The sequence below is a fragment of the Plectropomus leopardus genome, chromosome 3 (assembly GCF_026936395.1).
Source record: "Plectropomus leopardus strain MGB_pleo_1.0 chromosome 3, ASM2693639v1, whole genome shotgun sequence".
NCBI classification, from domain to species: Eukaryota; Metazoa; Chordata; class Actinopteri; order Perciformes; family Serranidae; genus Plectropomus; species Plectropomus leopardus.
In genome coordinates, this window is record NC_142178.1 from 11,763,151 (window position 1) to 11,779,444 (window position 16,294).

General features: G+C 37.5%; 1 protein-coding gene and 1 long non-coding RNA gene across 2 annotated transcripts; one reads left to right on the top strand and one right to left on the bottom strand.

Moving 5' to 3' along the window:
- Nucleotides 1-86: 86 nt before the first annotated feature.
- On the top strand, nucleotides 87-16,215 carry ift56 (intraflagellar transport 56). Its single transcript, XM_042485344.2, has 18 exons — nucleotides 87-421; nucleotides 543-686; nucleotides 2,014-2,106; nucleotides 2,272-2,386; nucleotides 3,460-3,509; nucleotides 3,958-4,103; nucleotides 6,316-6,487; nucleotides 6,988-7,062; nucleotides 7,170-7,272; nucleotides 9,155-9,210; nucleotides 9,824-9,877; nucleotides 9,965-10,028; nucleotides 10,124-10,212; nucleotides 10,485-10,568; nucleotides 10,679-10,748; nucleotides 13,061-13,167; nucleotides 15,474-15,607; nucleotides 15,857-16,215. Exons 1-18 carry the CDS (start codon nucleotides 419-421, stop codon nucleotides 15,969-15,971), a joined length of 1,674 nt encoding a protein of 557 aa, XP_042341278.1. The 5' UTR covers nucleotides 87-418; the 3' UTR covers nucleotides 15,972-16,215.
- Nucleotides 4,097-15,847, bottom strand: LOC148189920 (uncharacterized). The gene is made up of 3 exons (XR_015776214.1): nucleotides 15,726-15,847; nucleotides 7,129-7,300; nucleotides 4,097-4,223 (listed from the first exon to the last, which is right to left on the bottom strand). It is a non-coding gene; the product is annotated as an uncharacterized LOC148189920 (long non-coding RNA).
- Nucleotides 16,216-16,294: the final 79 nt, after the last annotated feature.

A 16,294-nucleotide genomic window follows, 5' to 3' on the forward strand; every position in this document is an offset into this window, starting at 1 on the left:
ACCCTTAAGAGGTGATAAACTGCCTCACTACATTGCCAGGGCCTTTACTCGTGCTTTTACTTTGAAAATAAGGCAGCGGAAAGAGAATTAATATTTGCTGCCGTTCAACCACCAGCTAACGTTAGCTAGCGTTAACCGAAATAGTCTCTTCATGAGACAGTGCTAAAACGTGTCGACTTTGCCTTTATTACTGCCATGGCATAAGACAGTGCAGTTTGCGTTGATAGCTTTACTGTTATGTGGCTGGTTTCAATGTAAGATGAAACTAGATCATTAAAAACCTAACATTCGGTTGGCAGCGTCCGCTAACAAGCTAATTTGTGTTTTAGTTGATAGGAACAGCTAGCGTTACGTTACCAAGGATAGTGATAAACAAGTCTCAGCTAGCGTTTGGTGTCTCTTCAAGAAAGACGTCGACATGGTGAGTTAACATTTATGGTGTCTCATTAATTAAACCTATTGATGAAACTGTCGTATATTTTGGCCCTAAACAACTCCAAGTTCTGTTTTAACTTGAGAAATTCAATTTTGTTCCCTGGCAGATCCTCTCCCGCGTGAAGCCAGCAGTGGGAGGAGAGGCACCGGTGAGCATCAGTGAGAAAAAGAGGAAAAACAAAACAAAGGTTCCGCCCTTGGAGGAATACCTGCAACAGAGAGACTACCTTGGGGCTTTGACATTGTTAGAGGTACTTACACGAAGGAAAAGATCCTTTTATCTTTTTTTAAAATTGAGAGTAATACAGAGTAACGTAATCATAAATGTGTCAATGTACTTTTTATTTTTATTTCTATACAGAGAAAAGAGGAATGCTAATAATAAAATCTAAGTTGTACAAGTTGAGGAAATTTAAAAGGGTGAGAAAAAAGAGGAAGACAAAATAAAACAAAGAGAGCAGGAAGAAAGATTTGTCGAGTCTAATGATATAAGTCAAAGTAAATCGAGTTGCTCAGGTCAAGCAAGTCACAGGTTCAGTCATAAAAATAATATAACATAAGCTGCGCCCAGTGGTGGAATGTAAAGGTGCTCAATGTCTACATCTACTCTACTACATACTAAAATAAAAATTATTAGTAGTTAGTAGTCAGTTCAAAATGAGCTCCTTGTCAAACAACTGCAACAGTAAAATCCTGGTTTTACATTCATACAGGAGTCAGAATCATTTAATGAGATCATAAACATTTTGAATGTAGGACCTAGATTTGCATTGTCATGTTTCAAAAACAAAACTTAACTTCTTAATATCTACAAAAAACAAATAAAAATAAAAAAAGAAAAAAGTAAAGTCTTTTTAAGTCATCTGATGCAATTCTGAGTCAAGTTCAAGTCATGAATATCAAGGCAAAGTCAAGTAGAGTCTTTCATTAGTTTTAGTCAAGCAAGTCTCAAGTCCTCAAATTTGTGACTCCAGTTAAAGTCCCCTACCTCTGCTACACAGACTAGACAACATTAGCTGTTTGCACACATATTGGTGTATATATAGAGAGAGGTAACAAGAAATGCCAGTGCCGTTACATAGTTTGTCCACCAGAGAGCACTGACAAGTTTATTTTTCAACTGTGAAATGTTCCAGTCAGTGTGTATGTTGGCCACACAGAAAAACATCCAAATAAATCTGAGGGTCCATATCAAGACTGTTTGTCATATCCTTATTGAGGTTTTAAATAAGTGGTCCGTTAGTTACCATCTTTTGCCTATTAGACCATACTTGTTCATACTTTAAGACTGAAGTATTAATTTTATGTGATTAAAAAAATATATAAATGTGATGATTCAGTTGAGAGTTTCAGTGAGATGGAACTATCTGGCCAACTTGCTTCTGCAGCTGATTAAATAATTGCTGTTCTTTTACAGAGGGGTTAGATAAATTTTTTTTGCCATGCCTCCTGAAGATTATCCTGTGTCATGCTCTGGAATTACATTTTCAGAAATAGAATCACTCCCGCATCTATGCTACAGACACCTCCGTATTATTGAATGCTGCTGCCACAGATGTGTTGCTGTGTCATCTCCAGTTTCAGAGAAGTATTGGCGAGAAAGAGGAGCATGCGGATCTCTGGATTGGCTACTGCGCCTTCCACTTGGGTGATTACAAGAGAGCTATGGAGGTATACTTTGCTGTCTGAATGTGTGTGTGTATTTTGCATAAAGTACCCTGGATACATTATTTGAATAATTCTGACTCCCTGTTGGATAAATGGATAAGGATGTGACAAATAATTTTTTGGAGAATCTGATGCCATATGAAATTTTTCCATATCATGCTTTGACAGGAGTACAAGTGTCTGACCATGAAGCCTGAATGTCCAGCTGAGGTGTGGGTCTATCTGGCCTGTGCACTGTTTTTCCTGGGGCTTTATAAAGAGGCTGAGGAGGCAGCATCTAAAGGTAGGCTTTCCAGCTGTTACATTTTTAAAATCCTCCTTTGTTCTGTATGCTAACCACTGCATGCTGTTGGATCAAAATAGTATGCGATGAGTTCTAAATATCTGAAAATCACATGAATTTAACTTACACATGTTACAATGGAATTCTTTTTTTGTACCTCATCAAAACATAATTGAAACGTCACCAATTTTAAAAGCCCACCACTTTTGTGCAAAGAGTTGTCCACATACCTTTGGCCATGTCATGTTTTGGACAAGCTTCTATTAAAATAGTAATTGCCTAGCAGATTTTATCCAAGAAGTCTTTTAATTACTTGCAGGCTTTTATTGTGAAACTATGGAAGCCCTGAGAGGCAAGTGAGACAAAAAATCTTGTGATCCATTTTCTTAATCTGATCTAAATGGTTTTTACATTTTGGATTGGCTTGATTTAAGAACATGAAGGGGGAAAAAAGGTTTTACAATCTTTCTGCTTAATTTTTTTCCCATCTATAAAACAAGTGCAAAAAAAGTTTTTCCAGTTGAAAAAAAGTTTTGCGAGGATCATTTAAATGATCCTTTTTGTCATATGTAAAAAAAAAAGGTGAAAAAGCTTTTGGCCACAAGAGACTGAGGCTCTGCAGACTGACTACACAGACTAGCACAGACTAAAATAAAATTTCTAGCAAAAGAAGTACATGACATGAAATCAAAACTTTATAAAGGCATAAATGCTTTTAGTCATATTTATAACATTTGAAAAGTGAGGTGTACAACACAAATATCATGTCAAATTGTTCTTCCACCTGTTTAAAAAAAGTTACTCAAAAAATGATTCAGGTGAAACTTTTTTCCCAACTGTTTCACAATGAAAAAAAAGGAATTTAGAAAGATAATCCTCCTGGCAAAACCTTTTCCTTTAAACCTGTTGTTAAGTTCCCATTATTTCGCTCCTCAGTTATTGTTTACATTCTTTGCTAGATCACACACAAAGTTGTTCAGTCAGCTATGTAACTGCTGAGGGCAAGGTTATGTTAATGTTATTCTCATGTGGTTTGCTGTCTAATTAAATGTTGCGTCTCTTCCTATCTGCAGCACCCATGTCCCCCCTCCAAAACAGACTACTCTTCCACTTGGCTCACAAGGTTGTAAAACCACTATATTATTTTATTATTATGTTAACTGTTAACTTTTCCTCCCTGCCTTCACATAATCACTTACAATTCACAGCTGAGTCATCCTATACTGTAGATCCAGCTTTGTCTAAAACACGACAGAAACATACAGGTTTGTATTTATGACAAACAGCTGATGTCATAGTTTATTGTATCATTTTTCACCTGAGCTCAACAGTGAGGGAAACTTGAAATCGTTGTGGCTTTTCCAGTGTTTGTGTTTTTCATGGGGTTACCTGTTTCTGCTGTTGTGTCTTTAGATGTTTAGGTATTTCCACTCTTTATGTACTGTTTGTTCCTGGGCCGGATTTATATCTTCTTGCCTTCCCCCCTCATCTTTTTATTTTTTGCGTCACTGTCATCACATCTCTGAGTGAGCTATTCCTTCATTGCCTGTTGTCTTCATGTTGTGTCTCAGTTCAACGATGAGAAGAGGCTGATGGGTTTCCACCAGAATCTTGAGGATGTGACAGAGGACCAGCTGAGCCTGGCATCCATCCACTACATGCGCTCCCACTACCAGGAGGCTATAGACATCTATAAACGCCTTCTCCTGCAGAACAGGTCTGTGCTTTCCGCTGCCTTTTACGCTCTTAAATTAGTTCACAGTCTTGCTGCACTTGGGTGCATGTGCCGTCCTGGCAGCACCTTGACAGGTGTGAGTTGTTAATGGAGCTTCACGCCCTGTGGAACCATAAAGATAATTCAAGTGTCAGAGCAGCACACCTGCTGATCCAGCTTCCTTTAACACTGATATACTGTATCTGAAGTAGCAAGCGTGAGAAAGTGACAGACTTCGATTTCGCCGTGCCACTTCTCAGATATCTATTCATTGCTTTGTTGCAGCTGTAAACCAAGGTGCATCTGGAGTTTTTACAAGGTTGACAGCAGTTTTAGTTTCAGGCTTGTGCAGCAGCTCTGAGCACACCTTTTGTTGGACAGAAAAATACAGAAATATTATAATAGTGCTGTGCCAAAATTTGTATATTCTCCTCTGAGAAGTTTGCAGTGAATTTAGCAACCCATTTTTGCAAAGCCTAGGTGTTTTTGTGTTTGCTGGCCTGTAACTATACATTTCTTTCAACTAAACAAAACCAAAACAATTCTGGAATGAAGGTGTTTTCTTGTTTATTTGTTAATAACTTCTTGTTTTTGGCTTTTTGCACTATGTGTGATGCCTGTTATGGAAATATGTCAATTTGTAAATATATTTGTTAGGGATCGAACGATTATCAGCTTGGCCCATTATAGGGGCTGATATTTGGCATTTTAATTTTTATCTCTATCAGCGTTTTATTTTAGTGTTCGTCGATAAAATTAATTAGTTAAAAAGTGCAATGAAAGTGTCAGCATTGGAGGAATTTTTACTTGTAAAACCTCTGGGAGCTATTGTGATTCATTCATTTTTTATTTAAATTTTCACCTGACTTATTAAAAAAGGAGCTGGGAACTTGCTGTATATGATGCTGAAAGTGTCAGTTTTGAGTCAACACTCGCCAAAGGCAATTAAACAAAGTTCTGTGTTGGATTTTGTTATATTCCAAATTCTAAATATTGACAAGATTTTCATTTTTATTGCAAATACATATGGGTTCTAAATATTGATAATCGGTCTCATTAACTACTAATAATCGGTATAGGTATTAGTATAGGCCCTGAAAAAACATCTGTTGACCCCTAATATTTGTTGTAATATCTAATAATAATAAGATCTGTCATTTGCTGAAATGCTATGTTAACTGTGAGAGAAAACACATGTTGCTATAGATTCCACAAACTACAGGAAAGTCTCCCTGAACTCTGAACTCTCTCTGTGTTCCACAATCGGCAACAGGTTAACACTCTAAAGTGAAAACAGTTATTATAAACTACCTTGGACCCTTGCCTCAGATACAATCATCAGCACAGAGAAGACGCACTTATGGAGAGTGGTCGAGACTGTCCCGCAGATTCCCATTAGATACAAACCTTAACTTAAAACAGATTACATTTGAGTCCATGCTGTCAAATTGCCAGCTAATTTTACTTGGTCATTGATTGGAGTGAATTTTTCAGTTAGTTATCTGATTTAAAGGAATACTTCACCCACAAAATGACCATTTATATCAATTAGTCATGTAGTGCTACCTTAAAGTCGTTAAGGAAAGGCTGCTTCTCTTGCATGCATAATCTAAGTGTCATTCATCCAGCCGTAAACTCAGTACTTCCCAAACACATGCATTTTTGATGACATCTTGCTATTTGAAACTAAACTGAAAGTGAAACGTATCAGTGCTCTACACAAACCCAGACTCCAATGCCAAGATTGTTTTTTTTTCAGGAAAAAGTGCATGTGTTTTGACAGTATTGTGCATAAGACTGGATAAATGAGACCTGGATTATACTGCACAAGGTGGTTAGAGTTTGCAAATGGATGTTGATATAATTTTGCTGTTGTTAAATGCAGTCCCCAATCAAAACATCATTGTGTTCACCTTTTTTTGTGAAAGCAAGATTTATAGGGAACCAGTCTTGATGCTGATGGTGTCATTATTCTATAACCATTACATTTTGCAATCAATATGTACTTTATAGTGATAAGTTAAAGCAATCTATTTGCACTTTAAGTTGTTATTTAATTAAATCCTCATACACAGTGTTAGGTCAAACAATTTAAAGTTTTAAAGATAACATGAAGTGATTAAATTCATGACATGGCTAAAAACTGAGATCCCAGCGTCTACAAGTAGTAAGTCTAAAACCTTGTTTCACACCCTAATTTCATTGTGTCTTTCAGAGAATTTCTCGCCCTGAAAGTTTACGTGGCTCTTTGTTACTACAAGCTGGACTACTACGATGTGTCCCAGGAGGTGCTGGCCGTGTACCTGCAGAGCATGCCCGACTCTACTATTGCCCTCAACCTCAAAGCCTGCAACCACTTCAGACTCTACAACGGCAAGGCAGCAGAGGTACTCTGTGTTTGTGCATTTCCTAGCTGATGTTTTGGTTGTTCTTTGTATGATGTGTTTTTATATTTTCATATACAAGTTTTGTGTGAAGTATGTTACAATCTCTAAAAGGATACATTGCCCAAAAAACAAAGTATTTATTTCACTGCCTTTTTGTTTTCAAATCTCCATCCATGTATGTGGTTCTATCACCTGTGCCAGAAGGTTAACATAAAAAATCCAACAAATAATATGAGGGCAGATATTTATTTTAAAATGAAAGCAACACTTTACAGTACTGTAACTTTTAGTTAGCAGAAATTAATTTAAATTTTTTTTAGAGCTCTCAGTTCACAGTTTTGATGCTTTCCCTTGATATCTATGTTTTTCTGAATGTATTACATTTACTAGCAATGCACCAGTACAGATGAGCCAGTAACTGCTTGCCCTTTTCATTTCTTTGGGCAGAGTAAATGGCAGAAGGTGTGACTTGTGTACTGTGTGCTCTCATTCCCTCTTAGGCTGAGTTGAAGAACCTAATCGACATCTCCTCCTGCTCCTTTGAGTTTGCTAAGGAGCTTATCCGACACAACCTGGTAAGCTCTTCAAAAGCTTTAACAGTGAGTGTGTGGGTGTGTGCCGGTGTGTGTGTTCATACTTACATGCCACTTTTCCACACTGAATATTTTCCCCGTGTTTGCAGGTGGTGTTTCGTGGTGGGGAGGGGGCGTTGCAGGTGCTGCCTCCTCTGATCGATGTGATCCCTGAGGCCAGACTCAACCTGGTCATCTACTATCTCAGACAAGGTGTGTAGCCATGGCATTGCAGTTTTTTCTGGAACGAGCAAAACAAAGGAAAGATTTCAATTGAAATACATCAATTGTGTTACTGTAAAATGATGAAGGTGAGGAATCAAAGATACAGATACACTTTTACCTTTACTCATCAATGATAAGTTATGAATACACAAATACAATACAAGAACATATCTCCATTAAATTTATCAATCAGTTTGTTGGCCACATGAAATCATTCAAGTTCCATGTTTCTAGACTGGCTACAGTGTGTGTTTATGGCATCCCAGATGGTTCAGTTATCCATGGTTTCTGGTGATAGTATAATTAAACTGCAATTTTGGGTGCAGTTGCTTCTGTTGTTTTACAAATTAAATCCACAACGTACTTAATAAATTCATTGATGTCATCTGTGACGTTAATGGCGGTTTCCTGGAACGTGCTCCAGACTGTGTCATGTAGTGCAGACTGCAGGGCGGCGTCTAAACGGCCTGACCATTCCCTGACCTCTCGCATTACTTGTGTCATGCGTTGTAGTTTGTTTACATATCTTGACCTCTCTAATCAGATAATGATACATTGACATACAGCACAATGATATGGAGGGGCATCTCCAACGAAGAATTCACATACTCCTGTAGTTTGCTCATTAATCCATATCATATATTGTATAATCAAGACGGACAACATGACAGTTCCATGGATATATTAAGAAAACCTGGAGACAGCATGGAGGTGGGGCCCCGTTTATACTTCGGAGCGCTGCTCAGTGGAGCAGGAAGCAAAAAAACAAAAAACTTTTTCAGTGGCGATAAAGTTATTATTATTATATTATTATTTGTGGCTCTTTTTCAAATGTTATCGAACTTAATGGATTAAGATTGTGAATGAGTTGTTTTGCAGAGGTTTTGACACTTGTGTACACTGATGACTGCAAGTCTCTTTCCCAATGTAAGTCAAAAAGAAAATATCTTTCTTGGCCCCATGGCATCATGGGATGGATCTGACGTCATGACTGACTGCTCTGTGTGCCAAGTGGTGGGCTCATGATTGGTCGGACTGGCGTAATGGGCCAGAACTTGATACTATGGAGATCGCTACTGTGCAGACTTTAGCTCCAGATGACATCACCAGACCAAAATGGCAGCAGCTGTATCCAGGATATTTTGGGTTCATTTTTTTGCAGGGGGAGGAAGTGGAGATGTGCTGTCCATCTTTATATACAGTCATTGATCCATATTTTCATCTTTTGACACCTGGCACAGTGAGGTGTCTGAACAGAATACATATGACCATTACTTTGTTACTGTGGGCTGTTAGTTATATTTAGGGGATGCATGGATGTAGACAGAATATGTCATTTAGTTTGGTTTCTTTGGCTTTTTGTGGTTGCAAATAGAGCTTTCAGGCCTAATTTCATTTTGTCACCGTCATGACAATCCACAGACAGGAGACAGAGAGAAAGAGAGAGATGCAAGCTGCAAACAGCTGATTCTATGTGCCTCCCCCTGCTGATTTTGAACCTAAACCAAGTTATTCTATTTAAAATCAGACATTTAGCCCCACATATAGCCCGAATGGAGCAATCGTTTGTTTCATTACCACATTTTCCTGTCTGCAACAATTCAACTTTGAGTCTAGCAGTCGAATCACGCTCTTTAGATCGAATTGTTGAATAGTCAACTGTTTGAGGTCACCCTACATAAGATCAAATTCTTTTATGTAATACTCTGCTTTATTATATATTGTCTGAAATCATTGGGATGTTAAAATATGTTCCAAAACAGTAAAGTAAATGTAATGATGCTGTGAATTAAATGAATAGTTATTTAAAGTGTCAGATTTCAGAGAAAACTTAGCTCATGGATTTACATGCCTCATTTTATACTTCCAGATGATGTACAGGAAGCCTATAACCTCATCCAAGATTTGGTGCCCACAACACCTCAGGTAATATTTCAAAGGGACACCAGGTGTTAATGTATCTCATTCTTCAAAGTGCGACATAACTTTTTGTTCTCAATGTGAGACTGTCTACTCGATTTCCCTCTACCATGACAAATAATACAGTAGCTGTGTTTACTTACTAATTCGAACTATCAAGAATTTATAGGTTACACTTTTTTTACACGAAAGAAAGTGCACAGTGAAAATCAGAATCATGCAGTGTTAAATGAAGCCTGTTATTAAAGCTCTTCTCCTTGCTCCACTTCCTGAAGAGCCTTCTTCTTTTATGTGACCAGTTTCTCTTTAAAAGCACCTCAATATCACCAGGATGTGAAAGCCTGTGAAATTAATGGCGTGCTTGGCTTTTGTATCTCTTTTTCACTCTTTTTACTTGTGGAAGTGGATTTTGATGGAATTTGAGACAGCAATAAAAGAAAAAGATAAAAAAAGATTGATAGTCTTAATTTTTTTAGCTCATTGATATTTTACCCAGAGGTAAACTGTTGCATCTGTGTTTTTTTTTTTTTTAATTTTTACAAAATCAGGTATTGCTTTTCTTTCCCTTTAAAAAAAAATATGAAATTAAAATTTATATAATTATCATTTATTTTCTCAGGAGTATATTTTGAAAGGCGTGGTAAATGCGGCATTGGGACAAGAAATTGGATCAGTGAGTATTTCTGTTAAATACACAAAAAAATGTGATAAGAGGGAGTCGTAAAGACAAATGTCTGTTACTGCACTTTTTATCTTTCAGAGGGATCACCTGAAAATTGCTCAGCAGTTCTTTCAGTTGGTCGGAGGCTCGGCTAGCGAGTGTGGTAAATTGAACAGAAATCTGATTTCTTAAAACAACTTGTACTTAAAACAACTGTGTGGGTATGTGCAGTTAACATATTTAATTTCTCACTTTTAGACACTATTCCTGGCAGACAGTGCATGGCCTCCTGCTTCTTCCTCTTGAGACATTTTGAAGATGTTCTCATATATCTAAACTCAGTCAAGGTTAGTGTTGCTCAATACAAAGTGCACATTATATGCTATTTTTCTGTGAAGAATCGCAGTAAGATTACTGCACTGTTGTATCAGTACGTACGATGGAGTTTAAAAAAACACTCCCACATACTGGGAGTCAAGTGGTGCTTTACAGATGCGGAACATGTATTCAGGTGTGTGTTTTCCTGTCTTTGTGATCTGCACCACCAACAAAAACACTCTTTACATGCGCTTTTTTTGACGCTCACCTTTTTCTGTTTTTCTGTTTTGTTTTTTTGCAGGGTTACTTCTATAATGATGATACATTCAACTTCAACTACGCTCAGGCTAAAGCAGCCCTCGGAAACTACAAAGAAGCAGAGGAGGTACTTTACTTCATCATTCATCTACACAACTGCTGCTTTTATCAGACTTTGATCAGTTCTGATATGTTGCTGTCTGTTGTTTTTGGACTGACTTATAATATTTCTTTCAGGTTTTTCTGCTGATTCAGAGTGAAAAGATCAAGAATGACTATGTTTACCTCAGCTGGCTGGCACGATGCTGTATGTATAGTAGTCGACCGATGATGGCATATTTAATTTCAAAAATCTTTCCTGCTGGGCAAATTCATTCATGTAGCACAATTGAGTGAGGTGGATGACTGTCAATGGTTCCCTAGAGGGGCAAAGAGCTTAAATCAAGTAAATCAGAGCAATTCAATTAAATTCACGAGGCAGTCGACCTAACATTCTTTTAAAATTTAAAAGGAATTGTAATTAAATGTTAAAGGAATATAGTTGTAAAAACAAAGTAAAAGAACTTCAGGAGGCAGTAAAAATCACAATAGTTCACTTAGAGATTTATTTATTGATTAATTAATAATCAAATCCAGTTTAGCAAGATATATAGTTTTAATGTATGAGTCTAATGATTGTATATAAAGATGGACAACACATTTTCACTCGACTTCATTCCCACGGTACATAAATGAAGCCAAAGTATCCTGGATATGGAACATTGCCAGATTGTGGTGTTTACATCTATTGCAGCCAGAGTCTGCGTAGTACCGAGTTTCCGATATCTAACCAATTGTTAGCAGTGCCATTGTGAGCAGTGCTGTGCAATTGGCCCACACTGCTGTCAATCATGATGTCAAGCCCCATTTTTAGCATAAAATTATTGATTAAAATCCCCAAAAAAACCCCACTTGAACAAACAACAGTGTGATAAGAACTACTTAAAATGACATAGACCACCCTTGGGAAAAAATGTATTTGAAATGCACTTTGATCTTTCAATTTGTCCTACGTCCCATGGGCCAACATGGAGGGGGCGGGGATTATGATCTATAGAGATGGAGAGCATTTAAGTCCCGCCCCCACCAGGGGGAAAACAATCCATCGCTCTCCGTTGACTTTATAATAGTGAAGGTGCCTCCTTGTCATTTTTGTCTGTTAGCGAACAACACAAAAATACCTAAAAGCTACTTTGTGGTGGGATGCATTAACAACATAGTAAATCATTTCTAACTGAAATGTTATAAGTTTTTACAAGCTGCTGAACTGAAAATCAGAACTTTTAACCAGAAAGTTAAAAGGCATGTGCAGGAAAATATGGGAAAACTGTCAGATCTTGACACTCATTATGCTGACATGCAGCAGGCATTTTGCTAATTTGGCCTACAAACTGCAGAAGCTAACTAAGCAATGCCGTGTTTTGATCTTTGTTAGCTTAAATGATGATCTCACTTGATGATTTGATAAAATAGAGGTAAATATAAAAGTATGTCACTACTGACCGTTCAGTGGGATCATTTGTCTAAGATTAGCCAGGAATGGAGGCGGCACACTGAGACAGACTGGCAATATTGAGTTTGCCATTGTCACTTTTACCCTCTGGTACACAAAATACCAAAATAATCCTTTGTCATGCTGATGTCTATTTTTTTTAGCTAGCTACACGCATTTTGTTAGCCTTTCCTACATTAGTTATGTATTGTTCTGCCAACAGTATCCTTCCTGCTGGGCAAGGTTTTTCAGGATATGCGCTCTGTGTCATGTCATTCATCTTTATTATGCAGTCTATGTATCTGTCACAACAAGCGCTCGAACAAAGCAAACATGGAATGTTAAAATATAAATAAAAAACATAAATGTAAAAGAAAATCTTTGAAATCAGAATATAGGTCCGGTTTTTCAACTCAACAGATCTCAGGCTAAGGTTTGGCACAGATAGTTTTATAGGTTATAAAACAGACAAATTATATAATAATAACAATAGTAATAATTAAATGAAATGAATAAGCGAAATCTTAAAATGAATCCTCAGTGCAACAGGCCTCCAGTATGATAATACCACGTCAAAATGCCAGACTGCTGGTGAGGTGTTTGTCCAGCAAGAAGGCTGAGAGTTGACATTTTGCATAAGCAGTGTGAAATTGCTAAAACCGGAGCAGTGTCATCCAGTCGCTTAGTTTTCGCTGACAGAATTGTGGCTGCATTTATTTGGCACCAACTGCACAAAGGAGAAAAAGCATGGAGAATGCTCTCTCAGGTCTTAAGTTGGAGAAAGGAAGACTGTGGAAGCCTTGATGTTTTGTTCACTTAGACTGAGATCTGAGTCAAACATCACTGCCAGATTTCTAGCCTCAGGTTTGAAAAGAATTTTGGTTCACTCTTGCACTCAGAGGGTGTTATGCTCAACAGCTCTAAGAAATGGATATCTCCATTAAACGATTTTCTCTCCACTTCTTTATTTAATCCACATCAATGAAACCTGCCCGCAGGCATTAAATATTTTCAAATCTGAATCTATAAAAATTGCCGAAACTGCCTGTGAATGATGTATCGTTGTGCACTTGTCTTGTTCCTGTCAGACATAATGAACCAGAGGGGCCGGCTTGCCTGGGAGCTCTATCTGAAGATGGGCACTTCCTCTGATTCCTTCAGTCTGCTGCAGCTCATTGCCAACGACTGCTACAAGGTGACATCATCCTCTGTTTTCTGCCTCACCTTTCATCTGTGATTACCACTTCAATGGAAATACATGTGTTTAAATGAGAATTATTGCTGAAGCAACTTATTAATTGTATGATGGATCAACACAAAACGAATGTCTTAACAATTTTGATTATCAACAGTTATTTAAATGTCCATATGACGCTCATTTTTAGGTTCATACTTATAACTGGAGTTTCTACTAGAACATGCTTTTATGATTTAATGTTCACAAAAGACATTATGTTTCTCATATTGTCAGCCTGAATATATCTGTATTTACCCTCTGTCTGAAATGCTCCATTTTAGTGCCTGTCTCTTTAAGCCCCCCTTAAGAAGCTATTTCTGCTCTGATTGGTCAGTCAGTGTGTTTACATGAACAGTTTAATTGAGCTACGGTCATTTAGGCCATTTTATTGGAATACTGTCCCTGTCCCAGTAGACATGCACCAGGCGAGAATTGATTTATTGCCGGAAGTATGTCTGACTCTGCCAAAGCAAATGGGGATATGAAACTCTTTTGGCTAGTTGCAAATCAGTATCAGTTTAAGTTTAGCCTACACTATATTAGAATACTTTTACTGCTTTATCATGCCGTAAGACAGCCCTTACCGACAGGGAGTTGAAGATGTTTTATCAAAAACACCAGACTCCATTAAGAAAACAGAATGGTGGAATTGCTGATCTACCGCTGCCTCCATCAACTGTTGTGGAAGGATAAGAGGAGCAAATACTCAAATATAGAGTAAACTTAAACTAATATTTTTTTTTTTAAGGTGGCTAAAATATGTTTTGCTGTGGCCCCATGCACAGCAGTACATCGCTTAGCCTGTGTGTCGTGTTGTGGGATTGTATTTTATATTTCAGAGGAGGGGAGGAGGCTGGGGTGTCACTTTTCTATTTAAAACAAATATAAAATACTACCTTTTTTTGGCAGGGCGAAAAGGAGCACGTGCAGAACAGCTAGTCCAGTAACAGTCCAATGAAGGTGTTTACATGACAGAATAGCTCGACTTCCAGTGTGATTATCTGGATGTGTTTGTCTGGATGCGAGATATTTGATTTAGTCTGATTTTAGTCAGACTGACATGTTTACAAGTATTTTAAAAGTCCAGTTTTAGTCAGACTAACACAATAGTTGATCTTTTCCTAACATCATGTAAACGTACTTAATGTTTCTGGGTCCTCCGATTCAGCACTCTTCAGTCATTACAGCCAGGAAATGACTGAAACGACACTGTAACGGCACTTTCTACCTTTATAAAGTGTAATTGTAACATTACAGCTTCACAGAAGCCATGACAGCTCGTTTAAGGGCACAGTTTCTGAATACGGACTGAGTGCATTTCTCTGTGGCTTTAGCATTTTGATACATTCATAGTATTAACATAGTACCTATAGCTACTTTATAGTAAAAAAATGGAAATCAGACTTTTTACAATATGCAGATTACAGATAAATAAATATTAAATGCCTTTTAGTTGCAGCCCTAGTGTGAATGTTTATTTGCCTTCTCATGTGAATTTAAATATGGGGCTGCAACTAACTATCATGTCCATTATAGGTTGATCTGCAGTTTATTCCTTTGGTTGATTGATTATTGTTTGCTTTATAAAAATCTCAATCACAGTTCCCCAAAAGCCCAAGGTGACATCTTCAGATATCTTGTTTTGAAACCTAAAGGTAATGAGTTTATATCAAACAAAGAAAAGCAGAATATTCTCAGAATTAAAGGGCTGGCACAATCCTTTTTTGCTGTAGAAGTGACTGAAACATTAAATCAGATATTAAAATAGTTGCAGATGACTTTTCTGTCAATCAACTAATTGCTTCAGTTCTATTAAGCACCATTGCACCAATCTCTTTATCTGGTTGGTTTCTTCGTTAAAATACTTCAAAATAATGCTGTCCTTCAGTCCTGTGGTACAAAACGCCAAGCATTCCTGTTTCATGATTTGAAATATGTTACGTGTAAATGTAAGCCTGATTCCCAAACGTCATCTTAAATAGACAAATTGCACATGTCAATCTCTCCCTGCTTGTTTTGTGATATTTGTCTCGTGCCAATTTTAGCTGTTATTATTTACACATCTTGAATAAGCACTTTTTTTTCTCCTCTCACCGTACTTTTTGAAATGTCACCAGAGGTGTGGGAAGGTGACACGTGTATTGCACTGGATAAACTCTTTCTGCTGAAACAAAATGCTCATTTGGTAAGGAGGTGCTTGAATCTGTGCCTGGGAGGTCAATATGTTGCATACTGGTGCTCATAATCACAGCCTGTTGTTTCAGATGGGTCAATTCTACTACGCAGCGAAAGCGTTTGATGCACTGGAGAAACTGGACCCGGGATCCAACTACTGGGAGGGCAAGAGAGGGGCGTGTGTCGGCATCTTTCAGCTCATATTGGCAAACAAGGAGTCCAAGTATGTTTGTCTCTGTTTGTTGTTCCTTAATGTTATTTTATCATTTTGCATTTAACAATGTTTTCTATTTTTTTTTTAGTTGCAAAAAGTCATTTGTCAAAGAGATTCATGTACTTACCCAGTAAAACTGAATATCATCTGGACTGACATCAAACTTCCGTGTCTGTTTGAGTCTAAATAAAAAAAAGACAAGAGATGGTGCATTCTTGATCTAATCTTGCTTCCTCACATATCCTGTTTGTGTTCTAGGGAGACACTCAAAGAGGTGTTGTCTCTGCTGCGAAATTCAGGAAACCCCCAGGTTGAATACATCATCCGAGCTCTGAGGAAGTGGGCCAAAGACAACAGAGTCCTCCTCTCATGACAGCTTTGGGCTCTGAGCTTCAGCTCACTACATCAAAAGTAGCTACATTATGCAGACATCAGCAGACATTATAGTGCATCTGCTCATTTTACTTGATTAAATTTTATGAATGATATCTCTGCCCCATAAAGAAATATGGAACAACCATCTCTGCCACACTGTTATAATATGTAAGTTTTGAAATGCAATTCTCTATGTACTCATTTATTTGTATTAAAATAGAATGTGTATTTTTTAAACGGTCTTTGCATGTCTGTTAGTGATTCTTTCGAATTTCTGTGCTGTAACTCATGTCAGGCAGTTTTCACCCATATTTTTTTAAG